This window comes from Mustela nigripes, chromosome 4, assembly GCF_022355385.1.
Source record: "Mustela nigripes isolate SB6536 chromosome 4, MUSNIG.SB6536, whole genome shotgun sequence".
Classification (NCBI taxonomy): domain Eukaryota; kingdom Metazoa; phylum Chordata; class Mammalia; order Carnivora; family Mustelidae; genus Mustela; species Mustela nigripes.
Window position 1 is genome coordinate 158,891,086 of NC_081560.1, and position 21,549 is coordinate 158,912,634.

The following is a 21,549-nucleotide window of genomic DNA, read 5'->3' on the forward strand; positions in this document are numbered from 1 at the left end:
GTGGTAATGGGAAAGTAGGTGCTTAAAAGGAGGGGTACCGGTGTATCAAAGGAAAGAAGGTGAAGACATATTTACTCTATAATTTTTGTGAGACATCAATAATTCTAATAATTTAAATTAATTCAAGTAAGGGAAGATAAATATGAATGAATAAAAACAACAACAAAACCCCTACAAAATACAGGAACAATGAACTCTCCATACAGTGTACTAGCTTTATCCTCTAGCAGCTACAGATGGAGCAGTTGTAAATAAGCATCTGAAAAGATATATAAGGGATGAGGAAACATGTCTCCAATAGAACTGAAAAACTTCCAAAGCAGCTGACATCTTGAGAGTAGTTGGATTTTTATTTCTGAAGATAAACCATTCAAGCTGCAACTTGTAGATAAAATTTTTGTGAAGAGTTTCAAAGTGTACTTTCACAGTAAGGAATGTGGCCTTCTCTCTTCCATCTCACAGAAATAAATCTTGGAAATAGTCATCAAATTCTTCTTCTCTATTTAAAGGAAAAAGTATATGTATTGATTAAGATCAACAATTACAGAAAAAAATTACTAGGTGACACATTATAGGTGATTAATGAAAATAAAATATTCTAACTCATTTGCTGATTTTTCTATATATGATATATTTCATGATTCAGCCATCAAATAATCCTCAGCTTTTGGAATAATCGTAAGTATACCCAGATTGATTAAATGTGAAATGTTTTATATGTTGCCCCCACATCCTATATGTATTTATTACCTAAGATTTTACTTTAAAGTAAAATGTTACTTTGTGAAGAGTCATGCTTCATAATTGTTATGAAATGTTACTACTTCTCTTTACTTTTTTGGTTGACAGAATTCTCTGTTCTTTCTCATTTCAAATTATAGTCTGACCAAGAAATGAATGAAAAAGAAAACTATTTTCAGGAAAAATACAAGTCTTACTCCTAGGAATGGGGAAAATCTCCTTAGGCTGTAGGTCTTTATTGCTATGGGAACAGTAAATATATATTTGTAGCAGTAAATATCATGTGTAAAACAATGAATCAAAATCTGAAAGGAAATATTAAATTGTATTATAATATGGTAAAATAAAATGAAAACTATCAAGTACTAAATAAATATTAGCACTTGGAACCAGAGTGATACAGGAAAATACCACAGGATTTCAAGTCAGACAATGTTTAAGTTCTAGCTCTGTCACTTATTAGCTTATATTAGCAGGTTACTTAACTTCTCTGGGCTCAGTCTCCATGTTTGTACAAAGGAGAACATTGTAGTTCCTCACAGAGGTGCTGTGAGGATTAAATGATTACACACACACACACACACACACACACACACACACACACACACACACACATTTGCCTTTCTCCCTTCTGGGACAGGAAATCAAGCTGTAAAGTAAAATCCAGTCTACCAGTCTCTTCAAAAAAAGTTCTTGTAGATCAGGGATTCACAATGGGACTCCATTATTTGGTTTTAAATAACTGTGAATACATAAAGCCATTATACCCATGTTCAAATTTTTAAAAAATTACTACAGAATCAGATAAAATTGATTTAAGAATTATCTGTAATTTGATATCTCCCATGCTTTTCCTCTCACATGCCAGAAATATACAGTAAAATTTTTTAAACTGTAGTAAGAATTTAAATATAGGAAATTAACTGAATCTCTGTGTAGGCTTAGGTGCTCAGTACTTGATCACTGTCAAGTACTTATAAGGTCACAAAAAGTTCTGGATGATGAGAGTCTTCTTAGGATTTACTCAAGTATCTTTACTGCCTTAAAAGGTGAGCCAATCTGTCAATTTCAGCTATAAAGCTCTTCATGGGAAGTTATACCATCAGAAGTTTAGTCCATAGTTTAACCAGGATAGCAGTATTTTATAATAATAGTTTTCTTATAATCTAATCTATATTGACCATACATTTAGGAATTCTTTACTTGACTAGAAGAAAAAAAGTTAAGTTCACAGAAAAAAAGTGCTCTTGTTTAAAAAGCCTCTTTCTAAAACACCTGAATTCTACTACACTGAGAACATATAATTAGCAAGATGTTTCATAAGTAGCTTAAATTAGTGAATTATGATTTATTCAACAGGTATCTTTCCATTATGAGCCAATATGCCTAAAGACTAACAAAATTAGACTAAAATTTATTGAGCACTTATATTTGTAGGTATTGTACCAAGTGCTTTACAAATTTTTCTTTCATTAACTCTTCACAATAAACTCTGCAGTAGGTATTATTTTATCGTCTTGTTACAGATAAAGCTCAAGTGCTGAACATCCCAGTATACGACAAGAGCTGATAAAATTCCGACCCATATCCAGATGGCTCTTCCAACTCAAGACAGATAACAATGTACACACTGAGTTATCCTGTCTTCGGGAGGCTAAGGTGGTTGTGGGCAAGTAAACTTCTACCCATACACAGACAGCTTCAAGGGTCTCCCTGTACACATTTATGATCATCAGAGTATCAAGAATAGGCTTCTGTGGAACGAGGGAACAGCCCTTCTCTAAAGGCTCCTAAGTAAAGACGGGACGGTCATTTGGCAAGGAAAGCTGAAAAGTAAGATTTACTCACTGAGAAGAAGCTGGATGAGTTAGCAGTTTGTGGCCACAAACAATGACTAGGAATAAACTCTGATCTTACCAGGCTAGGTAGTCTTTGGCATTAAAAAGACATTCTTGATGAAAAGCTTTTTCATTAATTGTTATCAAGAATGGCTGTGGTTGTAGCTTCCTTACTGATGTAAAAGGTATGCATTATCTAGTAATATCAGGACTCACTGTGATTTTTCATCTGTTTCTGGTAGGGGGCCCTTCCAAAGTTCAAATTCTGAAGTACCTTCTTCTTCATCAGAATTTCCTATTCATTTAAAAAAGAGATTTTTAAAAATGTGTTATATTTAAAACATATTTTGAATTACCCACCAATGCAATTAAATTAGCTTCAGTTTAGTTTCACTTTTATGGCTCTGAGAATGTAATTCACTCTTTCAGACCAATAAATTCTTCTTAAAAATAAATAAATAAGCTGAGATATACCAAAGAGTCTCAGCAAAAAAACCAAGGAAAGTCTCATGGGAAAGTTCCCTAAGTTACACTGAGGGAACTTCAGTGGAACTTCCACTGAAAGTGGCACTTCCACTTTCACTGTGGTAATTCCAGTACTAACTCATAAAGGAATGATCTCTTGCAATATAATTGCCTTTGACTTAGTTTTTTCTTTCTGTTGGCATATAAAAGACATGTAGGTTAAGGTTTTTGTAGAGTATATTTACATTAGGATCAAGAATTCAAGAACTGAACTAGTACATAGAACTAGTTAGTTAAATTATGAATAAATATTGTCAGATGCTTTCAAAAATCTGATGCTGATTAAATTAATTAGAAGAAGCTGGTTTCAATAAAGAAATAGACATATTCATACTTGTTAAGAGTAAAAATTCTGTGAACTTCATTCTTGAGGAAAATCTAGCAATATAGATCAGTTTAAAATTTACATATCCTTTGACCAGCAATGCGGCTTTTAAGAATTTAATTATTTACTTAGAATAAATAAGCACCTGAGATACATGTACAAAGATGTTCATTACATAACAACAACAACAACAACAAAAGAAAACCTATATCCCTACCAATTAGGGATCAAAAATTGGTTAAATTAATATAATATAGTTAGTTAAAAAACCTTAGCATATCTATAATATTACCATGAAAAAATATCACGCTGTTTCAAAATTTTTAAAATTACAGGAAGTATGCATGGTATAATCTCATTTATGATTACATTTGTGTATATATACGGTAAGTTTGTAAGGACAAACAAAACTTAACAGTAATTACATCACCTGTGGCCTGGGATACTTTCACTTTCTATGTAAAACATTTCCAAATTTTTTGTATTTTAAACAATGATCAAGTAATGCTTTTAAAAATCAGTCAAAACAATAAAGAAATTTCTATTTTTAAAATATAAAAAAATCAACATGTTTCAAAAATCACCCTATTATTAGTGAGCTAAAAATTATCAAATACTGAAAAATATAAGGCAATAAGTTAGTCTCAAAAAGAAGTGAAACAAATTCAGCCTATCAATACAGAATGTCCCTTAGTTAAACACACACAAAAATAAAACAGCATTGATTGCCCACAGTGCTTTTAACCTTTTACCTGTTGGACTTTGAACCTTCAATCAATATGCATGTCTGAACTTTGGTCCCAACTGTGTCTATTCTGGCACAAATTATAACAAAAATGGCAGGGGGGGGGGGGAAGGGGGGGGGGTTATGTGGGGGGGGGGCAGAGGAAAAGGGGGAGAAACTTAAACAGGCTCCATGCCCAGTGCAGAGCCTGACATGGGGTTTGATCTCACAACCCTGAGATCATGACCTGAGCTGAAATCAAGAGTCGACACAACCGAGTGAGCCACCAAGGCGCCGCAGGGGTTGTATTTGTAACGATCTACATACAAAGACAATAAAAGATGATAAAATTATAAAGCCTTGGGAACCAGATTCCCACTCAATGACAACAAACATGGAAGCTGCCAGTGTCTCAAACTGAATGTGTGAGAAGTGAAAATAAGTGTTCTACTCTTACTTTTATGAAAACTCACTAACATGAGATCAAGAAACCACAGAAAAAACTAAATAGGCCTAATAGTTAACATTATGGTGTTACCCTCTTAATGATGTCAAAGAACAAACTTACAAGATCTTTGAAAATGGGCAGCTAATTTTAAAAGGCCTTACAAACACCTGCCCTCTCTTCCCTTTCAAGAGTACTTCCCACATGCCAGCTTTCCTACACCAGTTTTCTGATACTAGACTAGTGAGTTTTACTAAAAGGTCGAATCAGTTTAGAATATTATAAAGTAACCTTCTTTCAAAGATCATATGCTTAAAAAGCAGCCAAATATTGTTAGAGAATCATATCTAGAAGACTGGACTACATGACCTCTAAGTTCAACTGTGAATCTATACCATTCTAGTTCCCTGAGAACAGCAGTAACTAGAAACCATTCCTATGGTAACTGCCACGACAGGCCTGAGATGGGAGAGGCACTGCTAAGGAAAACACAGAGAGAAGAATAAGCAATACAAATGCGTGCTCTGGTATCAGTGTCAAAACTACACAGCAGTTACTAGCAACTGCGGATCAGAATGTACATCACTGACTCTGTGCGATCTTGCAGGTCTTTGAACTAGCCCTTATCCAATGACTGAATCTCTTACTGCAACATCTCCCTTGACAAGTGGCTGTCCAATCTAGGCTTAACACTTCACTACTTCATGAAGTAGCCCAGTCCTTTGTTCCTTTCTTCAGATAGTTCTAATTGACAAGTTTTTCCTTAAATTAAGGCAAAAATCTGTCTCTGGGCAATTTTTATCCAGAGACTCTCATTCTGCCAAATAGTCCTCAAAAATAAGTCTCCTACACAAAAACAGTCTTACAAACATCTACAGTTTCCATGTCTACCTCCTTACTCCTTCCCTCTTATCCCTTCACTTTTTTCCAAACAGTCTGCATTTTAGAATTTACATTATAAAAGGAACACTGAAAACTTAAAAACAGATTAAGAATGGAATAACCAAGGCACTGACAGACAGAACTTGAAATTGTGTCACAGGAAGAAGGTTGAACATCTATAAGGAAAACATCTATATTTCCTTCAACCTTCTTCCTGTGACACAATTTCAAGTTCTGTCAATGCCTTGGTTATTCCATTCTTAATCTGCTTTTAAGTTTTCAGTGTTCCTTTTATAATGTAAATTCTAAAATATAAACTGTGTATAATTTCCCCCATACATTTGAATAATGAAAGCAGATATGTCATCTTGTTTTTCTAGATATTATATGATGCCTAAATAACTTGGGCTTACTGAAGAAGTGGCAAGTCTCCTATTATGGTAACAAATAGGTCAAACTTAAACTTAATTTTTGATCTGACCAATTCTGGAGAACAAAACACAGAATCTGTTTAATGGCTGTTTTTTTTCCCCTTTCTGTAACAATAATAATAGCTATAGGTTAACAAGAACTTACTTTGTGTTGGACACATGCTTTACATATATATTGTCTCATTTGGCTCTGACAATAATACAAAGTTAAGTCTCTTTATACCTATTTTACATATAGAGCTGAGACGCAGAAAGGTCAAATCATTCGATGTAGATTTATACAATGTATCTGCCAAAACTGGGATTTGAAGAGTGTACTTACATTTGACTCACTGAAGTTATTGATGATATAGGTAAAGGGGCACAGACATTGTGGAGTTATAAATCTGTGTTTCATCCCAGCTCTGCTATTAACCAACTAATAGAACTTTGGTAATTTATGTAAATTCTCTTGGTCTTGGTTCTCCTGTTCTGCAAAATGGGATTATATGCCCATCATTAAGATTAAATGAGGTAATACAAGTAAATCATTGCCACTTTGGCTGATAGAGTAGATAATCAACAAATCCAAGTTAAAATTCTTTTTCCTCACAGAAACTGGGTTTTTCTTCATAGATTTGGTTTTAGTAATCCAATGTTAAATGGTGGTAAAAGGGTAACTGAACATTATTTAGGTACAAATGAAAGATACTATATATATACTACTTCAGCCCAGATAGCCTGAGTCTATTGGTCTCATGCCCAGCGATATCCTAGAAACTGTCACTATACTTTACTTAATTTAGGAAAAAGAGCTATAGATCAATTAGGATTCACAAGTGAAGAAACAAAGTATCAGTGCTTAGGACACTTCAAATATGCTGAAAATAAAACTGGTATGAGCAAAATAATTCATAAGGAATATGCTGTCTTCCTAAACTAGAGGAATGCCTCCACTGACAACTCCCTCTCCATTAAATCTTTAAACAAAAATATTTTTAAACTTCTCTTTTTCTATTTTTTCATAGTGCAAAATTTCTGATTACTGACCCCTTAATAATTCTCCTTAAGAATTATATTAAAATGCTAACTGGGGCACCTGGTTGGCTCAATGTGTTTAAGCCTCTGCCTTTGGCTCAGGTCATGATCCCAGAGTCCTGGGATCAAAAGCCCTGCATCAGGCTCTCTGCTTCCTCTCTCTCTGCCTGCCTCTCTGCCTGCTTGTGATCTCTGTCAAATAAATAAAATCTTAAAAAAAAAAATTAATAAAATGCTAATAATGTTTCTCTTTGAATGGTGGGATTTGGAGTATTTACTGATTTTTTTTTCTTGAGTTTGCCAGAGTAAATATATATTACTTTATATCAGGAAAAAATTAATTTTTAAGTCTACAAATTTCTAAGCCTAGAAATGTCATAAAATAAGTCCAGATATTGTAAAATGAATTAGACAGGCTCCTGAGTCACACTTCATTGTTAACCCTAACCCTACTGCAAGGTCTTTAAGAAATCTGACACTGTGTTACTATTGAGATGCAAGGCTACTGTTTGTTATATCACAGGTAGATGTCCCTTTTATGAACACACAGGAGAGTCTGCTCTCAGAACTCCACCTGGAAAAGAGATGAATACCCTGCATATGATCTTATGGGTACAATTAAAATTTCTGCTGGTGGTTTCCCTTGGTTTGGTTGTTTAGAAGACCAGTGACAAATGTGTGATCTACCTTTGTAATTACACAGGACTTTTTAGTAAACATCTGTGTTAATTTTACTTCAAGCTTTACTTTGCTCTTCTTTCTTATTTTTCCATTATCCTGATTTTACTTTTATAAACCTTATTTTATTGTATCTGTAAGTCATTTGAATGTTTTTTGGAATGTTGCAGGAAAAAAATAATAAAATCTATGGCAAATATTCAATAAAATCTAAACTGACTTGATATAATCCAGTGAAAACCACAGTACTTATTAAAAAACTAACCACTAGTAACCAGTTGCCAACATCTTACTTTTCATATATAAACCACATATTTCATTTGATCAATCAAAATCACCAAATAAGAGATTACTGAATATACAATACAAGAAACATTTCTTAAATCTTAATCCAATTCCCCAATTCTTTTTCCATTCCAACCTCATACTTTTGCTTTTCTTCCTTCATATTCTAAAAAGTGAAATTAAACTGTGTATCCATTGTATTTACTGAAGAAGAAAATTTTATGCTCTTTTATTTTAAAATAAGAAAGTTTAAAATGTTCAAGATTGGGGAAGAAATCATACACTTTTGCTATTTTTTTCCATGGTTTTTTTCTACATGGTACAAAACCAAAAAATGATATATCAGAGCAAGTCACAATTGATGGGAAACCCAAACTGTGAATAACTTTAATCCATGCATTTTTATTAAAGAAATACTAGATACTTACTGTTTATAGAATTTTCTGATTTCTTTGAGGATGAATGCCCTGAAAAGAAAACAGCATTGTTTTGTTAAAAATCATTTTGCAATCATGTAACAGTTCTAGCTGTAACCAGAATTCTTCCTAAGACTTCCTAAGTGTCTAGTTTACTTAACAGTCTTACAGAGAAACACCTCACTGTCTTCTAATCTTTCATGTTCCTCAGACTTATCTCTCTAATTAAAATGTTAGGTTCTTCAAGGCAGAGGTTATTTTATGCCTGGAATACATAGCACAAAGCTTAAAAAATATGAACACCTGTAAAAAAAAAGAAAAAAAATCTCAGGTTGCTCAAAAAAACCTTATAGATTAGCTGCAATATAACCATATTTTATCTATAGCTTTTCAACATCAGAAAGCAATTTATAAATAAATACTCATTTTTCAAAATACTTTTTCAAATACAGATGAGAATTCTTAATAACTAAAATTCACACAAAATATTACTTCATAAAACAAAGTTTCAGTTCTACAAGTTATCCAGAGAAACAGAAAGAAAAAAGTACTGAAAATCTACTAATGTAATTTTTTTAAAAATCATCACTCTACAAGGTCTCCCGTAATAAGACTACAAGGGAAAGAATTTCAAAGACTGATAAATTGAAAAAAAAAATTACAGCTAACAGATGGAGAGTAACACTTCCTCTCCTTGGATAGGAGGTCTCATAAACCAAAGCTGTTACCTACATGGCCCCTTTCAGGCCCAGTGAAGTGGGTGTCAGGACCACAGGGTCAAGACTCCACAGGTAGCCAAGGCCTGGACTGCAGCTTTGAATTATAATTTCTTTTTTGTTTTGTTTCTGGCCTTCCCTCTGATTTCCTACCATCAGAAAGCAAATAAAAATATAGCTACGATGTGACAAATTCTTTCCTGTCATCTGAGGAACACGATACCCGTCACAAATGTCTACAGGTAAAAAACGGGTTAGGCTTACTTTGGAGGCCTAAGGACATAACTGGAACCAAAGGGAAGAAATTGTAGATTGGGGCTAAATTAGTTTAAGACACCTGCTAGCAATTACAGCTAAATGAAAAGTAAAGAATATTTTGGATGGTAGTAAGTTCCTCTTCCCTGGAGGTGTTGAAGCAAAAGCAGACAAGTACCTAATACAGAGCAGTACATCTCAAACTTTATGATGCATATGAATCATCCTGACTTACAAAGTGCAATTGGGGAAGGGTCTGAGATTGTATATTTCCAACATATTCCCAAGTGATGAGAATGCCAGCAGACTATACTTTGAAAAGCAAAGTCACAGAATATCTTTTTAGTCATGATCCTAGGATAGGTCTCTGATGTTCCTTTCAATGTTGAGAAACCACTGTTTCACTGATTCACTCACTCATCTAAACATCTATCGAATGCCTACTATATGGAGAAAGCATGGTGCTTAGAAACTGGAGATAAAGAATTAATTAAATCATACAGTCCCTTCCTTAATAGAAAATAAACAAACTTTTCCAAGGATGATTGATATGTATCTCTAAAGGAGAAGTGCAGGGTGCTACTGGAATATGTAATAAGGACCTAACTTTGCCTGGAGGAATTGGATGAAGGGTGTCAGGAAAGGCCTTCCCAAGGAATTGAGCTTGGGGATGCTGTGGTAGTGGTGGGAGGGATAAGATCTTCAACTTTCTGCCAGGACGCTCTACCAAAGTACCTTGTTCTGCTCAGACCTGCCAAAGCTGGTCCTCAAAGTCAAGCTGTTGGTCTTTCTTACATTTTCTCTCTATCCATTCCTTCGGCCATTTAGCTATCCAATTATTCATCCATCCACCCACTTACTTTTTGTTTGTAAAGTGACACCATAGGAGTAGGTGGGATCATATAGGGAGAAGAGAGAGAATGAAGGGAAGTTCAATAAGAGCCTTGGGCAATTCCAACATTTAAGGTTAAGATTGAGGAATACCTATAACCAAGAGCAGAGGAAAGGCCAGAGAAATAGGAAGGAAATCAAGAAAGTAGATTGTTTTAGGAAGTTCTGTCAACAGTTCAAATGCAGATAAAATATTAAGTATTTATTAATAATTATTATTCAAGTTTGGGACAAATTAAGGTGGCCTGGCTATAAAGAATCACATCAAAATCTAGTTACAGATGATCCCAGATACAAATATATTACAGAGCTCCACATAGTTTTCCTAAGTTTGCTAAAATGTTGTCATTTTCTGCTTTACACCACTTATGCTTTACGCCATAGAAGCTGAAAAAAAGAACTTTATCCTGTACTCTCTGCTATTAAAGGTACTCTAAATAAAGAATAAATGAGAAACAGTTATCTCCATTCCACTCTGCTTTGTCTCTATTCCTGAAGTCCTGAAACAATCTTCAAAGTCTTTCATTTCTTCCTTCTTTAGTGCTTTTACCTTACATGTGCTAGTGGGGTGCTGGGAATACTAAATCAGAATTACTAATTTAAATTCATGGTCAGGGATGGAATCAAGAAAGGATCAGAAATATTTGAACTTAGACCTGGAGGATGAGTTACGATGGGAACTGGCAGTGGGGGGAGGAGGTTAGAAAGAGAGGAAGTAGCATCTACATAGTACCTAAATGGGAAGAAGTTTGACATTTTCTAGAAACTGAAAGGCTGTGAGCATGGAGTATGAAAGTGAAGTGGAGCGTGGTCAGAAACAAGTGTTGTATGAAGGATCGTATAGAGCACCTGGGCTTTGTGCAGATTTCAGTAATATCCTAAGAACAACGGGCAATCACTCCTTTATTGAAAATGCATTAAGGGGAGGGTAGGTACAATAACAAGACAATGGCAGAACTAGTAAGGAGAACAGAGCAGTAGTCTAGAAAACATGAAAAACATGAGAAAACATGGTGGTTTGAATGAGGGTGGAGAGCACTCAAGAAATATACACTCAGAGGGTAAAACTGACATGATTTGGTGACAAATTAAACATAAATAATGAGAAATAAGAAGATATCAAGGATAATTTCCAGATATCTGATTAGTTCTTAGCTTGACAGAGGTGTCATCTACTATAGTGTTCACAGGGAAAACATCTATAAGGAAGATCACATGCGTATGTAAGCATAATCTGAGGGTTCCAACCCCATACCAGATCCTGAATATCCAGCTACCTGTCTGCTTTGAAGGTGCTAAACACGCCTTTATAAGGTAGGAATTATTCTTTAATTTGGAATATATAGTGATTACTATGGTACCATACTATGACTTATACAATATTACATAATATAATAATGAATACAACAAAACTCTCAAGTATGATACATCAAACATTTTTAAAACAAAAATTTTTCAAACTCAAATGGAATTTTCACATTTATTAATTAACATTTATTTTGGGGTTGGGAATGATTTAGACACAATAAAGTATTCTACTTCAAATATCATTTCTCAAATACCATTATAAACAAGAATAATATTTTATTTATATAAAATATATTTATTTTATTATAAAATAAACAATAATTTTTATTTTATCTATCAGTTTCACCAAGTTGAAAACTTGTTGATACTATATGCTTGAATATATTCTGATTCGCCAGAAAAAAGTGTATGGTAAGAATGAAACCTAGCTAATAATCTTCACAGCTGGAGCAAGGGAGCCCTCTCCTGTCTAAGTACTGTGTTAACATGTGGCTGACTCTAATGTAATCTATCATTATCGACATAAATTAAATTAAATTCAATTCACTCGAAGTTACAGCCAATGTGACTCTATTACGGACTGAAAAAGAAACTAGCAATAACCTTCATAATAGCTAACTATGCGCCAAGCATAGTTTATATCTATTATCTCCTTTCACCTTCTGAACAATCCTATGAGCTAGGAAATATTAGCTTAACCCATTTTACACATGAAGAGAATACAGCTTAGAGTTTCAGCCCTACTGAGGAAGAAGTAAGTAACTGACTGATGGATTTGAATTTAACAATTATTTACTAAGTGTATGTGTACAGGACCACAATGGGTTCTGAGGACATATATATATACCAAGCTCCATGATTTCAAGAAGCTCATAAGCTAGTGAGAAAATCACATAGGCCACGGTAATGAAATCCCACTGTTATAAGTTTAAATTGACTTATAGATTATGTACTGTTTAACAGTGTTCAAAATGCTTCTCACATTCCTATTTGGTTCTCCACAATAAGCTCAAACAGTACAGAAGCCAGATATTCACATCCCCCTATTTATATGAGGGATGTAAAACTGAAGAAGGTAATGAGTGTTATTTGCAATATTATTACCATCTGCCCAAAATGCATTAAAATCAATATTGTTCTTGAAACTCCTGAGTTGCTATAAATTCGTATCTAAATTCCCCAATCAGGGGGCACCTGGGTGACTCAGTCTTTTAAACATCCAACTCTTGATTTTGGCTCAGGTCAGGATTCTGGGATCCTGAGATCAAGCCCAGAGTCAGGCTCTGTGCTGGGCTCCAGAGCCTGCTCAAGATTCTCTATCTCCCTTCCTCTGCCCCTGCCCCCTTCTCTTAAAAAAAAATCTTATAAATTCCCCAACCAGTTTCAACTCCTATAAGGTTTATTTAGTTATTTATTTGAGAGACAGAGAGAGAGAAAAAAAGCAAGCAGGAGGTGGGGGGCAGAGGGAGATGGAGAGAGAAAATCTTAAGCAGGCTCCATGCCCAGCACAGAGCCTGGCTTGGGGCTCAATCTCACAACCCCAAGACCATGACCTGAGCCAAAATCGAAAGTTGTATGCTTAACCAACTGAGCCACCCAGGCGTCTCCCTTTCAACTAGAATAAAATAGAAATCTAAATGTACTCACCAATTAAATTCTACATTTGACACATATAGCAGATTACAATGCATGTTAAAAAATGTGAATAGATGTATTTTAATTCCCTTGTACCTTTTTCCTTTTTCTTAGAGGTCTCTTCTGCAGAAGATAATCTGGATTTTTTACGCGATGACTCTTCACAATCTTTTTTGGTTTTATCCTTTCTTTTTTTTGACTTAACTTCTTTTCTCCTTTATGTTAAACAATATAAAATTAAAGTTAACTTTTTCAATTGACCTTTATGAAAAATAAGAACCAGTGAGCAAAAGTCAAATCAGTTAAAGTAACTTATATTTACAATGTAATTAACATAAGGAAGCCTTAAATAAGTCTGTAAATATCTTGGGTTAGTATATTAATTAAAGACAATTCTGCAAGATAATGAAGCCTAAAACTGAGAGAAATCATTTTTCATAAGTTCCATACACAAATCTTAGTAAATATAAATCACAGTTTTACTCATTTCCTCCTTTTTATTTTCTACCATTTAGCCACTTTTTTAAAATTACAAAAACAAACATCATTTCTCCCCATATAAATTCAGATACCTATACTTTGAAAAAGAAAACATACTTTGAAAATACGAAGAAACGCTGTAACAGCTCTAAACCACCACTAAGTAGAAAATTCTTCTGTTAAGAATAAAAAGATACAGTAAAGGCATGAAGGAATGGGGATAGGGGGGCTTACTTAAATGTCTACTTTAGACCATTTGTCCTTTTACTGCTGTAGCTTTATCTCTTTCAGGCTAGGTTTATAAGACTGCCAGTACCATGGTTGGCAAACAATTGATTTTAACTGGTTAAGAAAGGAAATACTAGATAGGAAAAGGCGATAATGCTGAAACTAGGACCATGAAGGAGAATGAAGAGAAAACAAAGAGCCTGAGTTTCAAGAAACTTCCTCATCAGACCTTCTAACTTAAGGTACTTACAACAAATGTTTTAAGACTATTTAAGGCAGTAACCACTTTCTGCCTCTCATAAGAATCAATTCAATTTTGAAGTAGAGCTCGAAAGTCAAGGTAAAAAAAAACTCTCTGGTACCTTTCAGGATCACTGATGGAGACGGGAAATGAAAGTTAGGCTATTCAAGTAATCTTTAAAATTCTGCTAATTTTAAGAATTAAAAAATTTTTCATTACTTAATATTTATTTTTAATAACTAAAATACTAGATAAAGCACATTTATAACATAGCTGATTTTAAAATTAATATACTGACAAATACATTTTATAAAGTTGCAGAACCTCACTGTTAGACTTTCAACTGTTATTCAGGCCTTGAAACCAGACCATCACAACAACACCAGGTCACAGATTTTGTCTGAACATCTTCAGTGCCAGAGACCCCATTATGCTTAACTTCCCATATGCCAGGCACTACATCAAGCACTTTACATGCACTTTCATTAATCCCCATGATAACCTCAACATCCTCATTTTTAGAGGTGATAAAATTGAGACTCACAGAGGTTAAGTACCTTGCCCAAAGAAGACAACTAGTGAGTGGAGAAGCTGAAAGGAATAAATAGGGTCTTGTTTCAAAGCCCATGATCTTATTTATATATATTGCATATTGCAGAACACTGATATTCCTCCCCCACCCAACATGAAAGACACGTCCTAGCACTTGACAGAGGCCGGATTTTAACATCTGAAATGAGAATAAAGGTATATAATACTTTAAAGAATGACAAACTCCAAAGAAAACACTGGTTTAAATGAGATATAAGTGATACTCTGTATGGAAAACCCAAAAGATTCCACCCCAAAATTGCTAGAACTCATACAGGAATTCAGTAAAGTGGCAGGACATAAAATCAATGCACAGAAATTAGTTGAATTTCTATATATCAACAGCAAGAAAGAGGAAAGAGAAATTAAGGAGTCAATCCCATTTATAATTGCACCCAACCCCATGAGATACTTAGGAATAAATCTAGTCAAAGAGGCAAAGAATCTGTACTTGGAAAACTATAACATACTCATGAAAGAAATTAAGGAAGGGACAAAAAAATGGAAAAGTGTTCCATGCTCATGGACTAGAAGAACAAATATTGTGAAAATGTCTATGCTACCTAGAGCAATATACACATTCAATGCAATCTCTATCAAAATACCATCAACTTTTTTCACAGAACTGGAACAAATAATCCTAAAATTTATATGGATCCAGAAAAGACCCCAAAGAGCCAAAGGAATGTTGAAAAAGAAAACCAAAGCTGGTGTCATCACAACTCCAGACTTTAAGCTCTATTAAAAGCTATGATCATCAGGACAGTATGGTAATGGCACAAAAACAGACACATAGATCAAAGGTACAGAATGGAGAGCCCAAAAATAGACCCTCAATTCTATCTATGGTCAACTAATCTTCAAAAAAGCAGGAAAGAATATCCAGTGGGAAAAAAAGACAGTCTCTTCAACAAATGGTGTTAGGAAAATAGGAACCACATGGAGAAGAATGAAACTGGACCACTTCCTTATACCATACACAAAAATAGACTCAAAATACATGAAAGACCTAAATGTGGCCAAAATCCTTGATGAGAACACAGCCAGCAACCTCTTTGACCTCAGCCACAGCAACTTCTTGCTAGACACGTTTCCAAAGGCAAGGGAAACAAAAGCAAAAATGAACTACTGGGACTTCATCAAGATAAAATGCTTTTGCACAGCAAAGGAAAGAGTCAACAAAACCAAACAACACCTGACAGAATGGGAGAAGATACTTGCAAATGATATATCAGATAAAGGGCTAGTATTCAAAATCCATAAAGAACTTCTCAAACTCAACACCCAAAGAACAAATAATCCAATCAAGACATGGACAGAAGACATGAACAGACATTTCTGTAAAGAAGACATCCAAATGGCAAAGAGACACATGAAAAAGTGCTCAACATCACCTGGAATCAGGGAAATACAAATCAAAAGCACAATGAGACACCACCTCACATCAGACAGAATGGGTAAAATTAACAAGTCATTAAACAACAGATGTTGGTGAGGATACGGAGAAAGGGGAACCCTCCTACACTGTTGGTGGGAATGCAAGCTGATGCAGCCACTCTGGAAAACAGTATGGAGGTTCCTCAAAAAGTTGAAGATAGAGCTACCCTATGACCCACCAAAGGCACTACTGGGTATTTACCCTAAAGATACAAATGTAATGATCTGAAGGGCCACCTCTACCCCAGTATTTACAGCAGCAATGTCCACAATAGTGAAACTATGGGAAGAGCCCAGATGTCCATCGACAGATGAATGGATAAAGATATATCTATAATGGAATATTACACAGCCATCAAAAAATGAAATCTTGCCATTTGCAATGACATGGATGGAACTAGAGGATATTATGCTAAGTGAAATAAGTCAATCAGGGAAAATTATCATATTATCTCACTCATATGTGGAATTTAAGAAACAAGGCAGAGGAGCATAGGGTTAAGAGAGGAAAAAATGAAACAAGATGAAAGCCAAGAGGGAGACAAACCGTAAGAGACTCTCAGTCTTGGGAAACAAACTAAGGGTTGCTGTAGAGGAGGCGCATGGGGTTAACTGAGTGATGGACACTGGGGAGAGTATGTGTTGTAATTAGCACTGGGTATTATTATAAGACTGATGAATCACAGAACTATACCCTGAAACAAATAATATATTATATGTTAATTAACAGCATTTAAATTTAGAGAATTTAAAGAAAAAAATTAATGAGATATTAAGAAACACTTTATGAAGATCTGCTTTTCAATACAGATCTGCTTTTCAATACAATATTATGGCTTCTGAACGTTGACTCCAGACTAAAAATTCTAGCATCTATCTACCACCATGCACAGGTCTTCATGTTTAAAACTGGCTGGCTAGAGAAAGGCATAGAAAATTTCCAGTTCCCTGGTATATGTGTTTGGTGTATCACAGTAATGCCAGATATCCCATACAATCAATAAATTAAACCATCAACCTCATAAGGCCACATTTAGACATTCAGTGCAGGTAAGTGACTATGTCCAAGACTACTAAACATTACAACAGCATTTTACAGGATAATATTACCTGTGATGAAAATTTAATTTAAAGGAACATTCTTGACATAATCCTAAAAAAAAAAAAAAGTAACACCACTGAAAGGTTGAATTTGAATTAACTATACTGATACTCTACCCTTAATATCATACATTCTCATTATTCCATATATCCCTTTTACAGATTATCTGAAAAAACAATCCAAAAAAGCAATCTGGTTCTCTCCACCTTGAAAAATACATATGCACAATAAAAAGGGTAACAGAATGCTTGAAGAATTGAAAATATTCTAGTATTACTTTAGAAAAAAGTGCTGTCAATTTATTCTAAAAGCAAACTCTGTTTCATATATAGGATTAATATGTGTCTCACATAAAAGATATCTAATAACAACAGTGTGGCTATAGTTACTTCTTCTGAAGTGCTTTCAGAGTTTTCAAATAGAAAAAAACCTTTCAAAAGGTTCCATGATTATGACCTCTTCTTTTGCCTTAATCTCAGTTCACAGCAGTTGACTTTTCTATCATGAACACTTCCAGGAGGAACCCTCTACATTGGTGTGCATTAAGTAGAAGCACATGAGGAAATTCTTGACTCCTATAGGGAGTAGGCAGAAAACTCTGAAGCACATTTATGTAGGACCTAGAGAAGGTTGCTAACGTGATGGCCTGAAGAAGCTGACACATAAGACTAGCTTAATTCATGGTGGAGGGGGGGAAAGAAGGAACAACAGATTCTAATACATTCTTATCAAGAGAAGCTGCTGTACTCTGGATTATAAACCTTACTAAGCTTTTAAGACTGACATCAAGAACAATTACACCATCTTAGAACTTGTTCTTTATTGACACGAAGAGTCTAATTATTGTCCACACCACAACAATATGGCTACCAGGTAGCATGAGATTTTACATTGCCTTTTCTGATACTCCGCATCTTATTCTGCACTGATGATATTCTCACCAATATTCCATAACAGGAAGAGGTCATCACTTTACAAATTATAGGTTTTTATTTGGCATTAGAACTCTTTCACCTAAATGTTACCATAATGCTGAGAGTAAAAAAACTGAAGTCTCAAAATTTATTTGTCACTTTGGGAAATTCAGAAAAAAGAGTGCTTCCAGAAAGATACATTAAATTTTTTAAATTAAATTTTAAATTAGTCTATATATTTTTAAATCTAAATTACTAGATAAACTTTGAAGAAATCAATTATATTCCACCTGAAGTCAACTTACTTAATTTAACAAGTGCATTTCTCTTTTCACCATGCTCAATATAACCAAAATTAACTTCCCAACTCTTCAAGTCATCTTTTTTATCACAACATTTATTTCCACAGAAAAACTGGCCTGTAATAAAGAAAGGAATATTAGCTATGACAGTTGGTGACAATGTTTATCTGTACTATCTGGAATTACTCCTAAAATTTGCTCTTTACATACATAAATTCTTAGTTCTAGGTAGTCAGGATTAAAAAAATAACTGAGCATAATAACTATAGTATACTTAACAAATGTATATACAAGTATTAGATCAAAGAGGTGAAGAAAAGGTTATTAAGAAAAATAAATCACAGAATTCTTGCTGAAGAGATTGATACACTGTATAGATCAGGGTTTCAGCAACTCCCTGATTAGGAAAATCTTACACTTTAGAAAATGGAAATACTAAAAAAATAAACTCAATAATACCCTAAAAGAATAAATACATTTCCACAGTACACATATTTACACCTGGGTGAATCCTTTTTAATATTTAATAATAATTTTTAAATTGATTAAAATTCTTATTTTAAATATTAACATTATGGCTTCTATTTTAAGCACCAGCATAAAATGGCACTTAAAGCACATTTTAAAATGGAAGCACTCTGAGATGAAGTAGACTAAGTAATCAGTAGAGTATTGGGTTATACTCTAAGTTTAAGAGTTACCTGACACTAAAATCAACAGCACATTATCATGTTCACTGTATTTTTATTAAACCATTCTGTAAAAAAAGGACTAACACTACTCAACAACTATTTACTTTCACAGCAGAAGATGAACCTTGTATTTGCACAAACAAAAAAGAATTTTTATCTCAATAATTTGCACCAACAGAAACAAATCGAAAGTTTTTATAAAAAAGGAAATATCAAAATGAATTTTGAAAATTATCAGTCCAAACAGCCTATAACTTTTCTAAATTGGGATTTTTTTTACTCATTCCAAATGAATAGTTCATGAAATCTGTGCATGATCAGTAACAACAGCAACGAAGGAATAATTCTAAATCAGAGCAATAGCTTTCCCTTAACAACTCATCTCTTTTTTCAGTGATAGTAACTTAAAGAATGCTCATCAATTTTTTCAAAGGCAGCATTACTTACCATCACCTGAAAATTCCATTTTAATAAAAGTACAAAATTTTAAAACTGTGAGACATTTCATAATTTTTCATTGTTTGGATAAAAACACAAACTAAACTGTCATATTAAGAAAAGTTAAAACTAGCTTTATTTTTTAAAAATTTTAAAAAATATTTTACTTATTTATTTGACAGAGAAAGAGAGAGAGGGAGAGAGGGAATACTAGCAGGGGGAAGTGGGAGAGAAAGAAGCAGGCTTTCTGCTGAGCAGAGAGCCAGACGCAGGGCTTGATCCCAGGACCCTGAGATCATGACCTGAGATGAAGGCAGACGCTTAATGACTGAGCCGCCCAGGCACCCTTAAAACTAGCTTTAAATTCGTTCTTTTTCCTTCTCCTTTAGAGTATCTTCAGGGCTGATCCTTCATCTAAAAAAAAAATTCCTACTCCTTAATTTTTTTATTGCAGATCCAGTTTTATACTTCACACATACACCCAATTTATGGAAGATGTAAATGATCCACAATGATGGCATCAATGTTTAATCATTTTAAAGTACAACCTTTATTTTCAGTTTAAAGGTTATTAGTTTAAAATTATTTCCTAAATGCTTTTATGCAGTTTTCAGAAGCCTTAACACTTTAAAATGCAATTATCAATAAAGAGCTTTTGTATCATGACACAAAACAGAGACATTAATTTTTCAGAGATTTATGAGTAGATTACAACAATGCACAGAAAAAGCATTTATTGATTGCCTACCAAATGTTTGCTCTTTTGCCATAAGACTAAATATTCGGGGTTAATCTCAATGACATCCCAAAGTAAGAACTAGCCTGTTCAAAAATTCTATTAGTTCAAAGTGATATTTAATCTCTACATTCAAAACGTGATTGGACTGAATATGGTAATACCTACTCATTATCTCAAAAGTTGAGAAAAGAAAAAACTCAAGTATTCATCCTTAATTAGTTTCCTTTAACTCTTTAAATATTTTCTACTTAATCTCCATTGACTGTTCTAAAAGCAAAAATTTAAAGATAAAAATCACTAAAGCATTATATTTTGACCTTTGCTAGTCATATATCATGAATATATTGTCTCTAATTTTACTTATATAGATAACCATTTATTGTACACATGAGAAATAATCTTACTCAATGACTTCAATTCAATAACAAAAAACCTTATCTTATAAAAAAGTAAAACTTTAAGATTTTATTTATTTATTTGACAGAGAAATCGCAAGTAGGCAGAGAGGCAGGCAGAGAGAGAAGGGGAAGCAGGCTCCATGCCTAGAAGAGAGTCCAATGTGGGGCTCAATCCCAGGACCCTGAGACCATGACCTGAGTCAAAGACAGAGGCTTAACCCACTGAGCCACCCAGGTGCCCAAAAAGTAAAACTTTAAAAAAAGAATTACCTTTTCCTGAAATTACTTCTTTTTCTACTCGCCACCTAAATCCAAACTTTGAGAAAAAAATTACATTTATACCAGCATAAATTTAAACACTATTGAAATTGTATATACATCTAAACATAGAGGACACTGGGGCCACTCTTGGACAAAAGACAGGGCAAACACCCCATGGATACACAGCATAGAAACAGTGATCTGAAGAGTGCATGGGGAACACGGTGCAGAAATTAGCTGCTCATCTCTGAGCGTGTCCCAGAAAGGCAGTGTTCACAGACAGACCTCTCTGGGGTTAAAGAAACTGGCCAGCACCGTTTCCCTCCCATGCCCCTCAGCATAAACACAGGGCTACCTGTGGAAACCAGCACAGGGCTGACACTCACTACTTAACTTGCTCACACAAAACCCTGCTGGCCCCCATGCTCCAGAGAAGCCCTGCTTCTCAGACACATTTGCCTCCGTCCCAGCACAGTGGGCCCTCTCCCCGGAGACAACTAGCCCAAATCCCTTCCACACCATATCTCCCTACCCAGAAGTCTTGCAAGCCTTGGTTCTAGTAGTGGCAGAGACAGGTCTCATTTCACAAGCAGACCAGAGCACACCTAGTTAAA

General features: G+C 34.4%; 1 protein-coding gene across 1 annotated transcript in view; it reads right to left on the reverse strand.

The window, feature by feature from the left end:
• Positions 1-329: 329 nt before the first annotated feature.
• The window catches only part of LOC132016634 (protein FRA10AC1), a 34,123-nt gene continuing 12,903 nt past the window's right edge, over positions 330-21,549 (reverse strand). The window contains exons 9-15 of the mRNA XM_059398153.1: positions 20,945-20,990; positions 18,411-18,524; positions 17,200-17,242; positions 13,209-13,327; positions 8,320-8,358; positions 2,796-2,874; positions 330-499 (exon numbers count right to left, since the gene is read on the reverse strand). Of these exons, the coding sequence (XP_059254136.1) occupies positions 457-499; positions 2,796-2,874; positions 8,320-8,358; positions 13,209-13,327; positions 17,200-17,242; positions 18,411-18,524; positions 20,945-20,990 (483 nt within the window). The 3' untranslated portion in view covers positions 330-456. The remainder of the gene's footprint in view (positions 500-2,795; positions 2,875-8,319; positions 8,359-13,208; positions 13,328-17,199; positions 17,243-18,410; positions 18,525-20,944; positions 20,991-21,549) is intronic.